Here is a 16,918-nt window from a genome sequence, read left to right as displayed (position 1 = left end):
AAGACGTGGGTGTATCTGCATATTTCTTCATGCTTAACTGTACTCTGAATATGCTGGCGAGCAGAGGAAAGCGAAGAGAGGAGAGTGTGTGCACATGTGTGTTTACGTGCATATGCGTGCACATGGACAGCTAGGGGACGCACAGTAAAGCAATGCAGTTGTCACACAGCAGGGGTGTACAGAAGGAAGGTCATGCACCGCCAGAATGCATCAGGCACTGGCTCCAAATGACACTGGCTGTTGATGGAAGAAGCGAGGTGGTGCTAGGGGCACAGAGAGGCATTCTCAGTGACAACAGCAAGCAGCAGACACAGGCATCGAAGGCATGCAGAAAGTTGAAAGTTAAACCTACTGGAAATTCCGAACCAAAATCTGCCTTAAAGTCACTCTTGTCTACATCATCAAAAATACTAGTGGTTCCTGAGTCAATGCCCATATGTTCCATAATACTATGATCCTAATAATTGTCGGAGAGAAAAACAAGCATCAGTTACATTTTATTGAAGACCTATTCAACTGATCACAGGTAAACGCGAGCATTCCACCGATAAGAATCAAGGAAGAAGTACTGATGGTAGGAAGATTTCAGGTAACTATTTTTAAATATTTATGAAAGCCTTGATTCACAAAAGTGAATTTCAATCTCAAGCCTAAATCCACAAAAGGATAGAAAAGAGCAGGAGCTGAAGGGAAAACAAAACTTCAGTATATCTCCACGTGCAGTTCTGCTCCCAGCGATACCTACAGAACAGGAGGCAGACTCTTGTACCTGCCCCAAATTTATTTGCTATTTTGTTGTACCATGAAAAGCAACTTGGAGAAACCCCCTACATCTTAGCACAGATTTGGCCGTGAGACCTACAAAACAGATGTACACATGAAATGAAAATAAATGAGCAAACACTTCAGCTGGCCACAAGCTCCACAAGGACTGTGTAGCAGAACAACAGGCTGCATCTTATCACACAAGTACAGATGTGGTCCATGGACTGGATTTTAAAGTCATCTTCCTCTTCAATTCATTTTAGAAAAGATTAAGAACTGCTCATCTGACGGAAGACTCAGGATTGCACATGGACTGTGCATGCTGGAATCATGAGGTTTCACTTTATGCTCGTCAGTTCGTGGCTGTTCAGCACACAGTAAGCTCCTCATATCTGCAAGCAGATTACCAGGCTGAAACTGCTCATAGCTGCACCGTGCCATCACATCCCACACAACACAGGGCAGTGGGGCTTACCCCAGGCTTACTGCTGATTCCACCTGCTTAAAGCTCTCTCTACTCTTCACTAAAGCACACCTGCAAGTAAGTTTTTCCCCTGGTAAATTCAGAAGCCTACATTATACCTTTTAGTTTGTCCCGAGTTACTCAGATCACTAGAGAACTGACAGCTCAGCACATTAGCACCAAAACTGCGAAACTTAAGTTACATACAAAAGTGAAGCCAACAAATCACTTTCAGTTTTCTCTAAGTGAGAGAGATAAAGAGATAGATTGAAAAGAAAAAAAAAAAAAGTAAAAACAGAAGAAAAAAAAAAAAAAAAACACCAAAAACTCACATCTGAAATAGTAATGCTTTAGTGAAAAATCTACATTTTATGAAACTGAGTACCAAACATGGGGGAAATAACATGAAGCCTTACCTCCATTTTCATGTCATGATCCTTAGAATAGTGTTCATCCACAGTTTCCCCATTAGGTGAACGCGATCTAGCAGTTGCAGTGATTGACAAGTCTCCACGTGATATTAAAGTGCACATGTACGCATCATGGGAGAAAACATCATGTCGAGTGAATTCAGAAAACAGCAGCACCAAATTCACAAACTCTGTCTTCTCATGATCACTATTTGGGTCAGCTATTCAAAAACCAAAAAAAAAGGACTGTAATTTCAACATATAAATATCTGTTTCTCAGCTACCCAACTCACAAACCCCTGCAAATTCATTTTAAAGTTCTAGGGGCCTGATAAAAGTGTCTCAGGCATCCCGGACAGCTTTATCATTGCCTCTGCAGAATGAATCACTTCCCAAGTAGTGACATACAACCTGCACGTTTGCTCAAGACACACGATGGACCTCCGACAGCAGTGGATGCCAGAGCATCCTACACTATCCACATACTGCAGCTGGGCAGGTCAGCAGTTAAGCACAATGTTCTGGTGTTTATTTATTCGATTTGTCTTTGAAATAAGTGAAAAGAAAAAAGGGGGGAAAGAGGGCAAGGACGTTCCTTGTGCGCTGAAAATTTAAGTTTACTGTGAAGCTTTGGATTATAACAGACAACGCAGTGACTGTACTTCTCCAAAATGTTGTTACTAGGGTAAATATTACTGTCTTGTCTACAGTGCTTTCGTATTCCTAATACAAAAGTTTTTAAATTATTTTCAAAGAACTTATTCTGTGTACTTTATTTTAACTAATAATTGTGTTCACACACATCAGGAAAAAGCTTGTTTAAAGAATTGCATGTTATTTTGCCAACGACAAAGCAAAGTCTAGAGCAATATAATTTTTAAATTAAGTTTTCATTTGCCACAGCTATATTTAATTTTACTAGTTCCATAACAAAGGAAGGTTTGCAATATTGCAGTTACCAGAAAATAGCTCTGTACCACAACAACTACTTAGCAATAAAAACCTCCGGCTACAAAACTACCAAATCTAAATCATCAACATGCACTTACAGCAAATTACGCAATACAAGCTCAAATTAATTCAATATATAACAATTTCTATTTAGAATTGTCATTTGTTGTCAAACTAACAGGCAATTTGCAGATAAACAGTCAGACCTACGTTAGTCTTTCCCCCACATACGGTAAACAGAGACATTCTTTTGATTTCCACCCTACCACACTATCCTCTCATGTTTGTTGAAACTCCCATTACACTGCAGTATACAAGTTGCAACTACACGCCCAAGAACACACCAGTTCTAAGTTAGAACTCTTCTCTGCAAACCTTCCCCTTCCTGAACTGCCCACCAAGATGCGCGGAAAGGCACAACAAGAGCCTCATACAAACACCCCCCCACACTAAGTGGTTTGCCCTCAGTCAAAATATAGCAGTCACATGCTTGTCATTTTTGGAGACAAAGAATCTCAACCACCGTAAAAACAGTATCACACAACAAAACTATTCTGGTCTTCTAAAATAACAAGGAATATTTCAAGCAAGGAACACGTTCCCCAGCTATTCTCCATATGCTGTCTTGCAGAGCTACCCATGTGAAGAAAGATGATACCATATTTGAAACAAGGAAATCAGAAACACACGTCTAAATAACACAAATAGTTTGGATGGTTTTGTAAAACTTGGGTCACCAATGACACGAAAATAGAGCAACACCAATACTCCAGAGTCTGCAACAGATTTTTAAGAATTTTCTCCTTTTTCGGATGTTGAGAGTTTTCAATATCATGTTTCAAACTACTTCAAATCCCCCTCAATTTAAGGGCACCAAAAAATAAAAATAAAAACATTAACAAGTACCAGAAACACGAGGTACAATATCAGACAGTTTTATTACACCAATACATTTCTTAGAGCAACCTACAATGGACAAAGATTTTTTTTTTTTTTCAGCCCACCCGTTTGCCACCTAACAGCTTTCAGTTTCAACACTGGTGCACAATATTCAAGTCAGTCACTTTGAACGTGGATTTGTCAAAAAGAGGCAAGTGTTTGGTCTTAATTATGCATGTAGTGTAAGTAATTTCCCTAAATCTTTTACAGCCTAAACAGAAATAAACGTTGTTTCTTCCAAATTTACTTTCGTGGAGGAAAAAAAAAAAAATACAGAAAAATCCTATAACAAGGTAAGAAATTCCAAAAATAAATACACAAGAAAATCAAGCTGGTCATCACAGAAACTGCGAAACACCTGCTACAACAAAGCAATGACTTCAGAGAGCAGACAGTCATTTCTGACCCACTTTGGAATACGAGGTAGTTCATACTCACATAATGAGGGAGCCTGCGTGTCTAAAAACCTCAGCAGGACATTCTGAAAAACGGGAAGACTGGAACCTGTCAAGGAGGCTGAAGACAGAGATTCCTTTTCATCTAGGACTTCAGATTCACCACATCTCTGCACAGTTAAATACATAAAACAGCATGTATCCACACACAAACACAGCCGGTGTTCCCACAATTTGCAAGCGAGGCAGGTGTCTGTGGGATTGCTTCCTACCTCTCCATAAAATGCAGACTCGCTCTAGAATGACACTTTTCTCCCATTACCCCAGTTAGGTTATTACTGAAGTGTTTTATTCACTTTGGATTACTTATTGAAAAGGAACACCTCTCACACGTACCATCACCTGCATTGGCACAATTTCATATAGAAACAACAAATTAAGATCCAGAACTTCCTTGACCAAAGTGAAGACAAAAGGTAACTCCTCTCGTTTGTGTCAGTGACAAGAAGCGTAGCAACAGGCAGGGCAAACACCTCGGCCGTGTGTGCCGGGGCGGGAGGCAGCAGCAGCACGCCAACTCCCTTCCCCCCGCAGTGGTTTGTGGCGAGGCGAGGACGATGCGAAAGCCTCGCACAGCCCGGCTGCAGAGGCTGCTCCGTGCAGGGCTGTGGGGTGCTGACAGCCCAGGGACCTGCAGCAAGGCTGTGGCTGACGCAGCGCCCCGTGCACGCTGAAGTGCAGGGCTGGAACATCAGGGAAGCATCGGCAGCTCCTGCAAGCTGCAACAGGACCACTACAGACAGATAACTGCTTACATCAAAGACATCACTGTCGTGTTTTGCCTCTCCAGCGAAACATTATAATTTCCCCTGACAATGAATGCAGTTCTACAGAACGCAAGATGAAAATTACACTCAAGTTTTGCCTCAAAATGGTCTTTGTTTTGGAGCCATCCTCAAGTCCTCCAAGCAGGCGCACACCCACCTGTGTGCAGGGGAGATGCATGCCCCACTTGTCAAGGAACTCCAGGTACAGTGGCATCCATTTATTTGGACAAGTAGCTCACAGAAGTAAAACAGTTCAAACAAAGAGGCATAAAACCACTCTCAGGCTGTAATTTCTTACCTAAGTAGACAGCTTTTTCATTTTATCTAGAATATAAAAACTGTAAATGGTAACAAAATCTCCAGTGTTCCAAATGCAATCAAACTTACTTTGTATTGAAAAGAGTAGAGATTAAAGTGATTTTTCTTTAGAAGTATCTTTCTTTTTAAGCATACTGCTTATGCTATTCTAGAAGTAGAAAGAACTTACTTCTGCTTCAATTTCTGCTTGTCTCTTCTCCAGGAGTTTGGCTACAGCCATGGCCCTGTGCTTACCAGACCTTTTACAGCTTACAGCCCATTCACAGAGTAGAGTTACCACAGCTTCGTCATTTGGGGCTACCTGTTCAGTGCAAGAACAAAAAGAAAACCATTTCACCTACACATCCAACAGGCTTATTTATGAGCAAGCAGCTTTCAGCAAGCGGTGTTCTGAGGGAGGGAAAAAGCTGCTGTTTTTTTTTTTCCTTTACTACTAATGGATGCACAAGGTTGTTTAATTCATATTTTCTAATTAAACATAACCTAGAAGCAGAGGGAGCAGAAGAAGAGGGAAGTTCCAATTTTCACACTGCCGCTACTCAAATCAAAACTGTCTTTTATCATACTGTTACTTCACAAAACAGTAAAGGGTAAAATAGGAAAAGCATATCCCACAAAGCCTCTCAACCAAAATAACCACACAGAATTTGTGTTCTTTATAACAATTCTTCCAAACCTCCTCCACTTCCAGACCATGAATAGCACACCACCGACTCATACCAAGACAAAACAAAACCAAACCCACCTACTCCGGAGGTGTGAGGATCAAATAACCAAGGTCAAAAAACTCCCAACCAAAAAGCTCAACTTACTTCTGACCCGTACATGCCTAACAGGCCTTTTAAGAACAGTCTTTAGAAAATCCCCCCTTACCAAGTAAGAGCTATGCTATACATTATGTTTGTATCTTTTGCATGTTTATCAAATCCCTGTTTGCACTAACTACCTACATTTTCGAAGTATTTTTCTAGTGTGCTACCGAACTGGATCTGCTGAACTTCCTCACTCCTGCCCAAGCTCGCTACTATATCTGAACATCGAACATAAGTAAGACCTGCAAAATAAATAGATGTGATTTCTCCCCTCCTCCAGGATTAGTGGAAACTACCTTTACAGATAAGCATTAGAAAGGCTAAATGTAGCTTCCCCAGAAAGTAGAAACTTTTTATATAGCAATTAAGAATTACAGGCTCCCAAGCATGAAAGTTACTGCTCCAAAGCTTTGCAATCTTGCTCCTCAAAAACACAAAAATGCAATAATATGCCAAAACACAAGTGGGGTACACATGGATACATGTACACACATCATACACACGCATTTCCTGAAATGCATTTCAATGGCCCAACAGGAGACACTAAATGATGAGGGCGGGGGCAATGGAGGGCAGAAGGGGAATGCTTCTCTCCAACCCGAGCGAAGCCACGCAGCAATGCCACCTCTGCTGTGGCTAGATGCAGCTGGCTGACAACCGAAGTATGGACACTGTGCATTTTCAAAAGGTCTGATCTCCACACTGGCTTCTTTCCCTTTCTGCCAACAACAGAAAGCAGACCGCCAACAAAGAAGTGCATCTGTGCCCCAGGCAGACACCACCTGGGAGGGCTGCCCGTTCCCTGCGGCACCCCAAGGAGGGCAGCACAGGACCTGCCTCCTTCCTCCCCCTTCCTTCCTTACAGGGGACTGCACTTGGAAATGACAGAAGCTTATTTTCTTGAGTGAGGAGCAGGTGATGCTCCTGGGACCAAATCTGTTCAGAAAAGTAGGCAGGAAAGCCTTCAAGAGCTGAGGCAATGGGGTAGGGGCACAAATGCTGCAGGTCTGAGCTCCCTGGGCTGGGGCAACACAGAAGGGGACAAGAGACTCCAAAGGGAGGCTTACACGGGGTTCTGTTGAAGGTAAAATGGCTACGGCAGTGATCTTACACGTTTTTGTTCTGGCCTAAAAAAATGACTTGAATTCTTTGGTGAAACGTCAAATCCTAGAAGAGGAAAGCCAGCAGTTATTTACCCTTCGAGAGAAACAAGGGTGCTGTTCCTCCAAGGAAAACACGCAGCACAAACACTGCCAGCACACAGCACTAAAGCACACATACCTGCGTGCACACACCAGTATTTCCCTCAGACACTGTCAGTGAGCCAGGAGAGCCAGTCTGTTGCCCAGCTACCCTCACTGCTGCACTCAGCCGCATTTAGTGCTGCAAGGCAAAGCCACCAGGGCTGGTGCTCGGTGAGCTGACCGCTCCCACTGCACGAGGCAGCGGCTCGCTTACAGCTAAGCCCATGGTAAAGCTGGAAGTTACTTCAATTTTTTCAAGAAATGCTATGAACTCTTGCTTCTGCATAATACTGCAATGTGTCTGTATTAAAGTTATATTAAAAGGAATTAATAATGGATGGGTGTTTGTGCACTTCACAAGAAAATAGCGTGAAATTACTCTGGTCATGATAGCATTGAGGTCTACACAAATTAAGTACAGATTAATTCTTTGTCTGTTCTACCTGAACGTCAGATTTTGCTGAAGGACTGATCTGTTTCAAGTGACAAACTGATTTATTTCCCAAACAAGAGGCAGACAGCCCTACAGCTCAGAAAGTACAGTCAATTCATTCTGTTTCTGTTTCTATGTGAGTCATCTGCTAACACTGATATTTACTAGCGCAGGAATATAAAAATGAATTCCTAATTCTGTGCCTGTAAAAAGCAGAACTCCGTTTTCAGAGATGGCTGACGGGTCAGACGGCTAGAACTGATTATTCACGTTAAAAAATCACAGTGCGAATTCTCCAGTTTCATGTACACAGAGAACACATGGAGGTGTTTATCCATCTAAGAATTTCAACCACACAACTTTTAAGCACCTAAAAACAGTAGGTTTGGTTCTCAGGAACTGACATGTTCAGCAATAAAAAAAAGGCTGAGTACAGGTAACTATTTCAACCCCATCAGCCTTTGTTTGGTCAATATGCCATCACCAGAACTACTCACACACATCAAGCTCTTGCAACATGGGACAAGTGCAGCAGCTGAGAAAAGTAGTGTTGAAGTGTCTAACCATCAAACACTTCTATCTGCTTCACACACTTCTATCTGCTTCACAATGAAAATAACAAATGTATTTTACGGCTGTATCAAGTCCCTGCAATGTAAAGAATTATCCAGGAAACCTCACAGTAAGCAAGCCTCTCACACACAGGCAGAGGTGAGACTTTCCTAAGCAGCCCTCAGCTCAGCTGCATCAAAAAGGGAAGTGCTGGAACATCCAGTGCTGGAAACTCCTGTGCTGGGCTGGGTGCCCGCTGCTTTGCTGAGCGCAGCCCGTGGTTTGCTGCTCCCAGCAGCCTGTGATGCCGCTGAGCACGCATGGGGAGCTCTCGCTTCCTGCCCCCTGTGCGGCAGCTTCACTGCTCGGCTTCCTTCCTCCTGATGCTGCCTCGCGATAGCTTACCTCATGATTTCCTCCCCTCTGATGCTATAAATGTTTACTTACACATGACAAGAATGCAAGTGAGTAACACCTCTTAATAACAACCAGCTTCTGGATTCATCTCATTTGGGACTTTGTATCTGCAGATGCTCCAGCCTGGAAAAGCGCAGAGCACATTTCAGGAGGGCTCAAACTATTGCCTTAAAGAGCAGCAGCGAGATCACACTTGCACCCTTAAAGTTATGGGGCAGGAAAGCAGTGAGATCAGGTCACATGGTGCTCGATGACTACATTTTTTTGTAGGGAGGACTCAAGATGTGATAGAGCACGGAACAGACGTGGGCAGGTGAGACCTGGATCTCTGAGCCGCAGGAGGGAACTCTCCCACACACAAGGCCCTTTCTTCAAAATTCCCAAACCTCTCACCATTCCTAGTGAGACAAAAACACTGCAAGGTGGCATCAGACAGCAGAGATTAACTACGTCTGGCAGCACACACCTTCCAAGCACGATTTCAACAAGTTTAGACACCTCGCTTACAACCGGGGCAACCTGCCCAACAGAAGTCCGCATGAGAGGCCTTAAAGCAATACCTGTACTCCGGGAGCCTTTTTATTGCTGCAAATGTCAGTTCCCGAGAACCGTACCTACTGTTTTAGGCACATAGGAGCTGTGTGGTGGAAAACATCTCACTCACCAATTCGTTGTTTAGCTATTCTGGGTCTTATAGTTATGACTTAAAATAGCTGCAACTTTCTGAAAGTCGTTAGTCAAGCCTTTTCAAAGAAAACCAAAGGTCTCACCTCCACCAGTTTATACGTAGAGCAGAAGGTGGGCGAAGATGAGCAGTTACTTGTTTAAAAAAAAAAAAAAAAGAGGGAAAAGAAACACAACTATTAATAAAGGGAAGCACTGAAAGGATTAAACATGGTTGTTTCTGATACACTTGGAGATAGAGAGCCAGAAGTATTATTAAAACTGCCTTTTATAACTCAGAGCTCTTTTCCCACTAGCCCCTGCTTTTTCTATTAACTCAAAAGTTGCTACTAAAAATGAAGTTTGACTTTTGCTCAAGCTAAGGCCACCGCTGAGTACTCAGACTGCAAAATTTTTTTTTGTGACGGAGGCAGAAAGTATGACGTAGCATCCCCTAACTAGCTCAAATCGCTAAGCAGGAGGAAACCCCCAGCCCCTCTCACTTCTTTTAAACCCCTCAAGAAGGGGAGCAGGTGCGTGACTCACTGCCGCTGGGAAATGCCAGCGGCGTCTGTCGTAACCGCTCCTCCGAGATGTCACGCAGGCAGCTCTGCGCCACCGTGCTGGGAGCCCCTTACGGGAAGCGCCCGCCGCACCGCGGGGATGGCACTGCCCTGCCACCGGGCACAGCACTGCCCCGCCACCAGGCTCAGCACTGCCCTGCCACCGGGCTCAGCACTGCCCTGCCACCGGGCACAGCACTGCCCTGCCACCAGGCTCAGCACCACATCTCGTGCTGGAAGGAAGCTACAGCTTGTAGCAGACCGGCTCTCCTGGCCTCAGAGGTGCCTGAGGAGGATATGGGTGAGATAACACTGTATACTGTGTATATATACACACTTATGTACATACATATGTATAAAGGATATTCTGAAGGATATTCCTATTATTTTCAAAACATCTTGAAAATGTCTTCAAACAAATCTTTCCACAGATCTAAGCAAATGCTTTTTGCAAGTCAGGTCCGTGTCCAATGAAGCCAGCGTGTCTTTGAATCATGAAAAAGGTTAACAAAACAACAAACCTGAGTGCCTCTTGGGCAATACAGTTCAGTTTCGAAATGAGCATTTCTGTTTCAAATGTACTAGAATTATCATTTAATAACACTAACCAGCTTTTTTTTTTATTCAAGTCTACATAATGAATTTGGACTCACAATTCCAGTTTGCATTTTCAAATGAACTCCTCCATGAAAAAAGACCAGTATTTTTAAACTCCCAATTTGCTTTCTAAGAAGACAATAAACAGTTTCCAGAAGGCTGTTTTTAAATCAAAAGAGAAAAAGAAGGGGAACAATACTGGGGCACCCAGCTGTCTGCAGCACCCCTTCACCCCTCGCGGGCAGGCAGCTCCTCACGCTCATTCCCCCGGTCTCTTCCTCTACTTCGCTGTAGTTGTCTTAGGTAAAAAGAGAAGACAAACTGTTCTTAAGGACTATGCCACTTATTTATGTCACAGAATTTTTTTTCCCTCTCAGGCAAGTTTTGTACTAACTCCCTTCATACCTAGGTGAGCAGGAATATTATGTTGAATTTTCTGAAATAATGAAGGGTGAAAACACCTGCACAGACAAGTTATAGATAACCAAGCAATTCAAGCAACTGAACTAACGCTAACTGCATTATTAAAAACACTGCAAGACTGCTCAGAACATCCTCTATTTTCTCAGTGTTTGTGGAAACAGATTCTGATTCTACAGATTCATTTCAATTCATTTTACTTCGCTCATCCTGTTTCTCTTACCCGTCACGCATCCCAACATACTCAGATTCAGGTCCCCCAGGCAGCATCAAACTGTTAAATTCTAGCTTACCGAACTAAAACAGCATCACTAGACCTCCTTTCCCACAGACACAGGGGGTGGTGTGTTGTTTTTTTTTGGTTGTTTGTTTAATTTCCAGCAAAGTGATCTCAGAAAGGCAAATATTAACTCTGCGTTTGTAGCAAGCACATTCGTGAGAACCAAGATTAAAAGCATGAGTTTTTCACTCTAAAATGAAAAAAACTCTTGGCATCATAAGAATTCAGTTGGACTTTATGCAGCCAGACTCTTGCAGACAACACAAGACGTAAATATTATTTCAGAGACCTGAACTTTAAAATCAATCCAAGAGCACAAATATCGATGAAGCTTCAGGATTTTACATAATGATACCCGCACAGCAACATCCTCAGGGCTAATCCCCAATGTACAAGAGATATTCTGCGTCGAGGAGATGTCAGATGGAAAATACTCATGGCTATAATTAAGACCAGTATTTTTTTCTACAATACCATCAAAATGAAAGTGAATTTACTGCCTTATGCCATGTCACAGATTTCTAGATTTCAAATCCGCCTACCCAGCTTAATCTACTGAGAAACTCTATGCAGGTCAGTAAAGCTGAATTAGAAATGAAAGGTCTTTTGTATGTACTTTTGTTTTGTAGTCTTTTGAGTACTTTTGTACTCACTATGTTCACAATGTAATATCGTTCTTACCATACTAGTTGTGAAATTTTACTTTTATTGGCTGCCAAACATTCACAGCAAAAGTTGTTATCAGTTGGAACTTCATGAATAAAAAGCTGAACATCTCACAGATGTCTGCACCGCTTCCTGGTCTGCACGCAGAGCCTGGTGATCACCCTGCACCGGTAAGAAATCCTCCCGTAAGAGCAAACCCCGGCTGGGATCTATGGTTAAGGTTCAAACCAAGCTACTCATATGTGATTATGCAAGGACCATCATTCTTAGATCACAGGGACAGTCTGCAAGACACTGCAACGTAATTCTTATCTCCTATTTCAAGTCCACTTAATAATGCAGCATCAAGTCACTGGAGAAGCACTGGATTCTTCTATCACTGCTGTGGCCTCTCTCAAGAAGGTCAAGAACGGAAGGTTTGTCCCAGGTCCAGTCAAAACATGGATTTAACATCACATCTCACATAGCTTCAGTGTGCCACCTTCACCATCTGCCACACGATGCTCAAAGTCTGAGCTTTGTTCAATGTATGCCCTCTCTGTCCCATTTGTCCCACTCAAACTCAATGTACAGCCACAGCTCAGCCCCTCACACCACATTCTTTCTCCATTTTGGTCTCTCTGCCCCATCACCAGTGTTAGCAGGTTCTATCCTTCACCATCATTCCTCCGCATCTCCCCATGGGATGCAAAGCAATCCTTACTCCTCCAGGGCCTAGGACACGTGGCCTTGCAGCTAACCTACACCCACCCACCCTCCTTCGCTCCAGCCGCTTCCCCCAAGCCTTCTTTTACTCCAACACTTGGAAGTAATCAACTGTATATTAAAATGATTCCAAAGAAATCAGCAGCACATATAAAAGCAGCATCTGGAGTGCATTTGTGTGCGTTTAGACCCACTCAGCACCTAAGCACTTTGTAGCAGGAGTCACCTTCCTTCTGCTCCAGTACTTGAGGGCACCACTGATACATGCAAGCACTGGCATCACTTGCAATCTTCACAACAAAATTTAGCAATCCGACAGGAAAAAACAGACAGGAAATAAGTTCCAAACACATTCCCACATCACAACAGGGGATAGTAGATAGCTGTCCTTCAAACTATGTTGTGCTTTAGATAATTACGTCAGCAGGCAGACATCCCTGAGATAGCTGCCTTATTCACAAAACAGAAGTCCTCGCAGGCTTACACAAGTTGTCATCTGAAATCGGAACATACAAGACCTCTTAACTTATGACCTTTTCTGCCTAGGAAAAACATCCTAAATTTATTAAGTGGGAAAGAAATAGAGAGACAAAAAAAGACAAACAGCATTTCATGTGGGAACATCCTTATGTGCTTCAACTTGCAGAGCGTGAGCCCGGTCCCAGGCAGCGGGACATCAAGCTGCCATCTAGTGGCTTCGCAGCCTGCAGGAGAAAGCAGGCGAGCCTCAGAAACACCGGGTAGGGCTTCACTGGCCACGGGCACTCAGTCTGCCCACGAGGTAAGCAGCTAACAACAAAACTAATAAACATGAACGTAATGGTAAAAGCTCCAATGTGAAAATACACAGCAAGTACAGCATCAGATATTCAGAAACATGAGGCAACCTCATTTGGCTGCCAAAAGTTAAGCCTGAGGCGAGCAACAACAGTCTTGAAAACTCCAGAGGACTTTAGAAGCTATAGATTATCTAAATGTTTAGTTTCATACCAGCCCCAAACCCAGTAAGGTACAACTGAAACTTTCAAGGTTAGGTTTTCTTCTCTCAGAAATACATTAAAAACCTTTTTGTCTGCTTTCCCTACAATATCCCATGACAACTGTGCAAACATAGGTACACCACTTTGTATGACAATGCTTTTCTTACTACTCATCGTTCTCCATCTCAGAGTAAAAGTATTATGCCATTAGAAGATAGGCAGCCCTGCAAATTAGCTAGACAGACCTTGATAAAGATGTTTGGTACCAGAGGCAGGGAACACATCTTTAAGAGAGCTGTTCAGGAGCCAAAACAGAGGTATTTTCAAGGCAACCCGACCTCAGGTCATGAAGTACCACATAACAAACATAATAATAGCAGACAACTCGCAACAAGAACAGAACAGAATAATTACCTTGCTTTCAGAACACTCACTACCAACACTGCCTCTTGAAACACAAAAAAATGGTTTGTAAATACAATTGTAGCTGGAAGTTAGAAAAACCTTCTGAAATGTAGGAAGAAGGGGGAAAAAAAAAAAAGATATAAAAACAAATGTAGAAGGGCAACAGCACGGAACTACATCAGCTGACCCCCAAAACAGATGCAAACAAAAAGCTAGCACTTAAAACATGAAACCCTATCCATTAAAAAAAAAAAAAAAAAAGACTTGTGTGTTAAAAATCCTGACTGCATCCAAGCATCAGTGTTATGAACTTTCAGCAACTTCATCTGTCTGATATAACAGCTCTCCATTATCTATTTCCTCACCACCCTTAAATTTTACCTTTGCAGATGCTTGCTGCATTTGTCTTAGGCCCCTGAAAGGCTACAATCCATCTAATCACCTGCCTCTCAAAAGGCATAAAGTACTTCAAAATGCACAGAGTGGTAATCTTCATCCTGCTGTTCTGAATACCAGCTGTCCAATGCAACAGACCTCTGCAGGAGGACAGAAGCTGGAATTCAACAGTTGGAAGGAGTGCCAGAACACGGTCTATTGAACACCAATTTTCATTTCAAGAGCACAGGACAAATCTTACCAGGGCATGAACTGACTAAGGGATAAAAAAATTCAATACAGAAACCATGCAAGTTATCATTTCTTCCACATGAAAGTGGAACAAAAGCTTGAAAGAACCAGGATTTAACCTGAGCTATACAAAAATATTTAGCAATTACTATGTCAATACAATTCATATATTTCAAATTGAAGCCAAATTTTTAACATGAGTTATGATGAAATGTATATTACATAACACGTCAGAGAAGCTAACATTATAACACATATGTGTACGTAGCAATTTCACAGCTATATGAGATGTGTAATGCTGCAAGTACCACATAACTCTAAAGATTTCTAGTGCTTTGAGCTGGACTGCGTAAGACTAAACTTGAAAATGTAGGAACTCTGCAGTCAAAAAAGGCTTGTCCCAGATGATTCAAAACACAAACATTGTTGCTGGCATGTGACAGCTGTATTTTTTCCTGTCATGATCACAGTAACGTGCTTGAAATACAAAGCCGCTGACTGGCAAGTCTTTCATTCCTACCTACCAGTTCTGAGCTTCACATGCAGAGTTGGTTGGCAGGTATATCTGTCTGGAAATATTTCCAAAGAGATCTCATCTCCCCACCAACATACTCTGTTTGTTGCAAAAGTCATTATAAGACTGAATGACTATTACTATGCAGTGTTTCTGTGCAATATAGGGCCTTGCATTATGATTATCAATCACTAAGAACATGAAGTTATAAAGAAAAAAAAGGTAAATTTGAAAAACAACTTTGCAAAAAATGTTTTTACAACATTAGCATAAGTAGCTATGACAGATTCACTACTATTTTCCACTTTGAAATTTTACTTCATAAGTGTATTGCTAGAGCCGGTTATTCTTTTCCCCAAACACCCTCCAAGAAAGCTCAGGAGTCTGACATTACACCACATGGGCCCAATGATGCTGTCATCTGCATCATGGGAAAAAAAAAAAAAAAAAAAAGAAGAGCAAAATGTTGAAGACTTTTGATAATGATTTTTATGATCTCTGAAAATGGTTTTAGTAGCACAGGTAACAATATAAAAAAAAAATACATGATTTTAAAATATTTTAATATATTTAATAAGCCATTAATATAAAACTTTCTACAATAGATGTAAACATGTAAAAAAAAAAAAAAAAAAGAAAGAAAGAAAAAATACTTAATTCATGACCCAAAAGATGATCCAAAAAAACATGTATTCTCCTAAATGAGTTTTACAGTATACTGCACTGAAGAAGTTGTAACAGCAAACAACTACTTAGTCCTAATAAACCAAATGTTGAATAATAATTAAAAAAAGAAAAAAGAAAACACAAAGCTTTTGTATCAAGTCTATACTTACACACACATACAAACAATTCTCAAAAGTAAAAATAAAGTTCTCTGTCTACAGATTACACAGTGAGAAGAGTGGTCATTACCTCTTGGTTATCTTTATTCTGGTTTGCCCAGAAAATCTTATGATAAAGAGTCTCCATCGAATTGCTGGAATCTGATCTGTCAAAACAATGTCGATCCAACACTTCTAAGGTGTGCAAAACTCGGCTGATGGTCACCCCTAGATATAGGAGTTAGAGGAGGAAAAAAAAAAAGTTTAAAAAGGAAGATGCTGTAGGATTTAAGGCATTATCAGTCACAACCATTATAAGCAGCAGGACAGCACAGGATCCTGTATGACTCAGCAGAAGCAGGGACCATCCACTTGCCACCACCATGGAATCCATTTCTCAGTGACTGCAGTGGAGGGCCACATCACTACTGCTGGCAGGTTTACCTGTAACCACTTACGTTGCTGCCGTCCTCTAGTAGAGGAAGAAGCTGACACACTGGACTCCTAATGGTTTAAATCACAACAAGCAATTCAGTTGCAAAAGGCAAGTCTGAGCCACAGTACCACACTGAAGTTCAGAGGCCCTCAAATCATCTGTGAGAATGACCACCGATAAGTTTAGGCTGAGACTTCCCTAACACACACATGGATGGTAGCATCTGTTGATCAACAGATGAGCAAGCTGAACAAACAAATCCCCTACACTAAGAATAGCACCACTACACAAAAGTTCTCTAAGCACAGAATGACCAGAAACAGAGAGCAGCCTAAAAGCCCATACAAATCTTTATTTGATGTTTATCTCACTGTTAGGTAGCTGCTCGTACTCTCGATAGCCTGATTTCGACAGATATTTTTTTTTGTCATGGAAAAGAAAGCTCAAGTACAAGCTTCAAAGAGTAAATGTATATTTTCTAATTTTGCATGTTTTACATACATATTTCAAGCTAGAATCTCTGTCCTACATAACCCTACCTAACCTGCAAACGAGCTCTTTCAGACACGTTTCTTACCTAGGTAATCCAGGAGCTGCAAGTACCCAAGCCCAAACCTGATTTTTTAGCTTTTACCCAACACTTCCATATTAATGTTATATTACAAGTACAAAACCTGAGGACTCTGTGGAGAAACGCTGGCTGGCTGTTACA

General features: G+C 41.8%; 1 protein-coding gene across 19 annotated transcripts in view; it reads right to left on the bottom strand.

Moving 5' to 3' along the window:
* MED12L (mediator complex subunit 12L) overlaps positions 1-16,918 on the bottom strand; it is a 131,216-nt gene that overhangs the window by 100,554 nt on the left and 13,744 nt on the right. For 13 of the 19 annotated variants that reach the window (XM_072042591.1, XM_072042594.1, XM_072042592.1 and 10 more), the window contains 5 exons: positions 15,862-15,998; positions 5,238-5,369; positions 3,967-4,093; positions 1,645-1,859; positions 353-457 (listed from right to left, as the gene is read on the bottom strand). In XM_072042591.1, the coding sequence (XP_071898692.1) occupies positions 353-457; positions 1,645-1,859; positions 3,967-4,093; positions 5,238-5,369; positions 15,862-15,998 (716 nt within the window). The remainder of the gene's footprint in view (positions 1-352; positions 458-1,644; positions 1,860-3,966; positions 4,094-5,237; positions 5,370-15,861; positions 15,999-16,918) is intronic. The other 6 variants (XM_072042597.1, XM_072042599.1, XM_072042606.1 and 3 more) reach the window with 1 other exon arrangement.

This window comes from Anas platyrhynchos, chromosome 9, assembly GCF_047663525.1.
Source record: "Anas platyrhynchos isolate ZD024472 breed Pekin duck chromosome 9, IASCAAS_PekinDuck_T2T, whole genome shotgun sequence".
Lineage (NCBI taxonomy): Eukaryota > Metazoa > Chordata > Aves > Anseriformes > Anatidae > Anas > Anas platyrhynchos.
The sequence above is the reverse complement of the archived record's forward strand: the minus strand, read 5'-3'. Positions and strand labels throughout refer to the sequence as shown.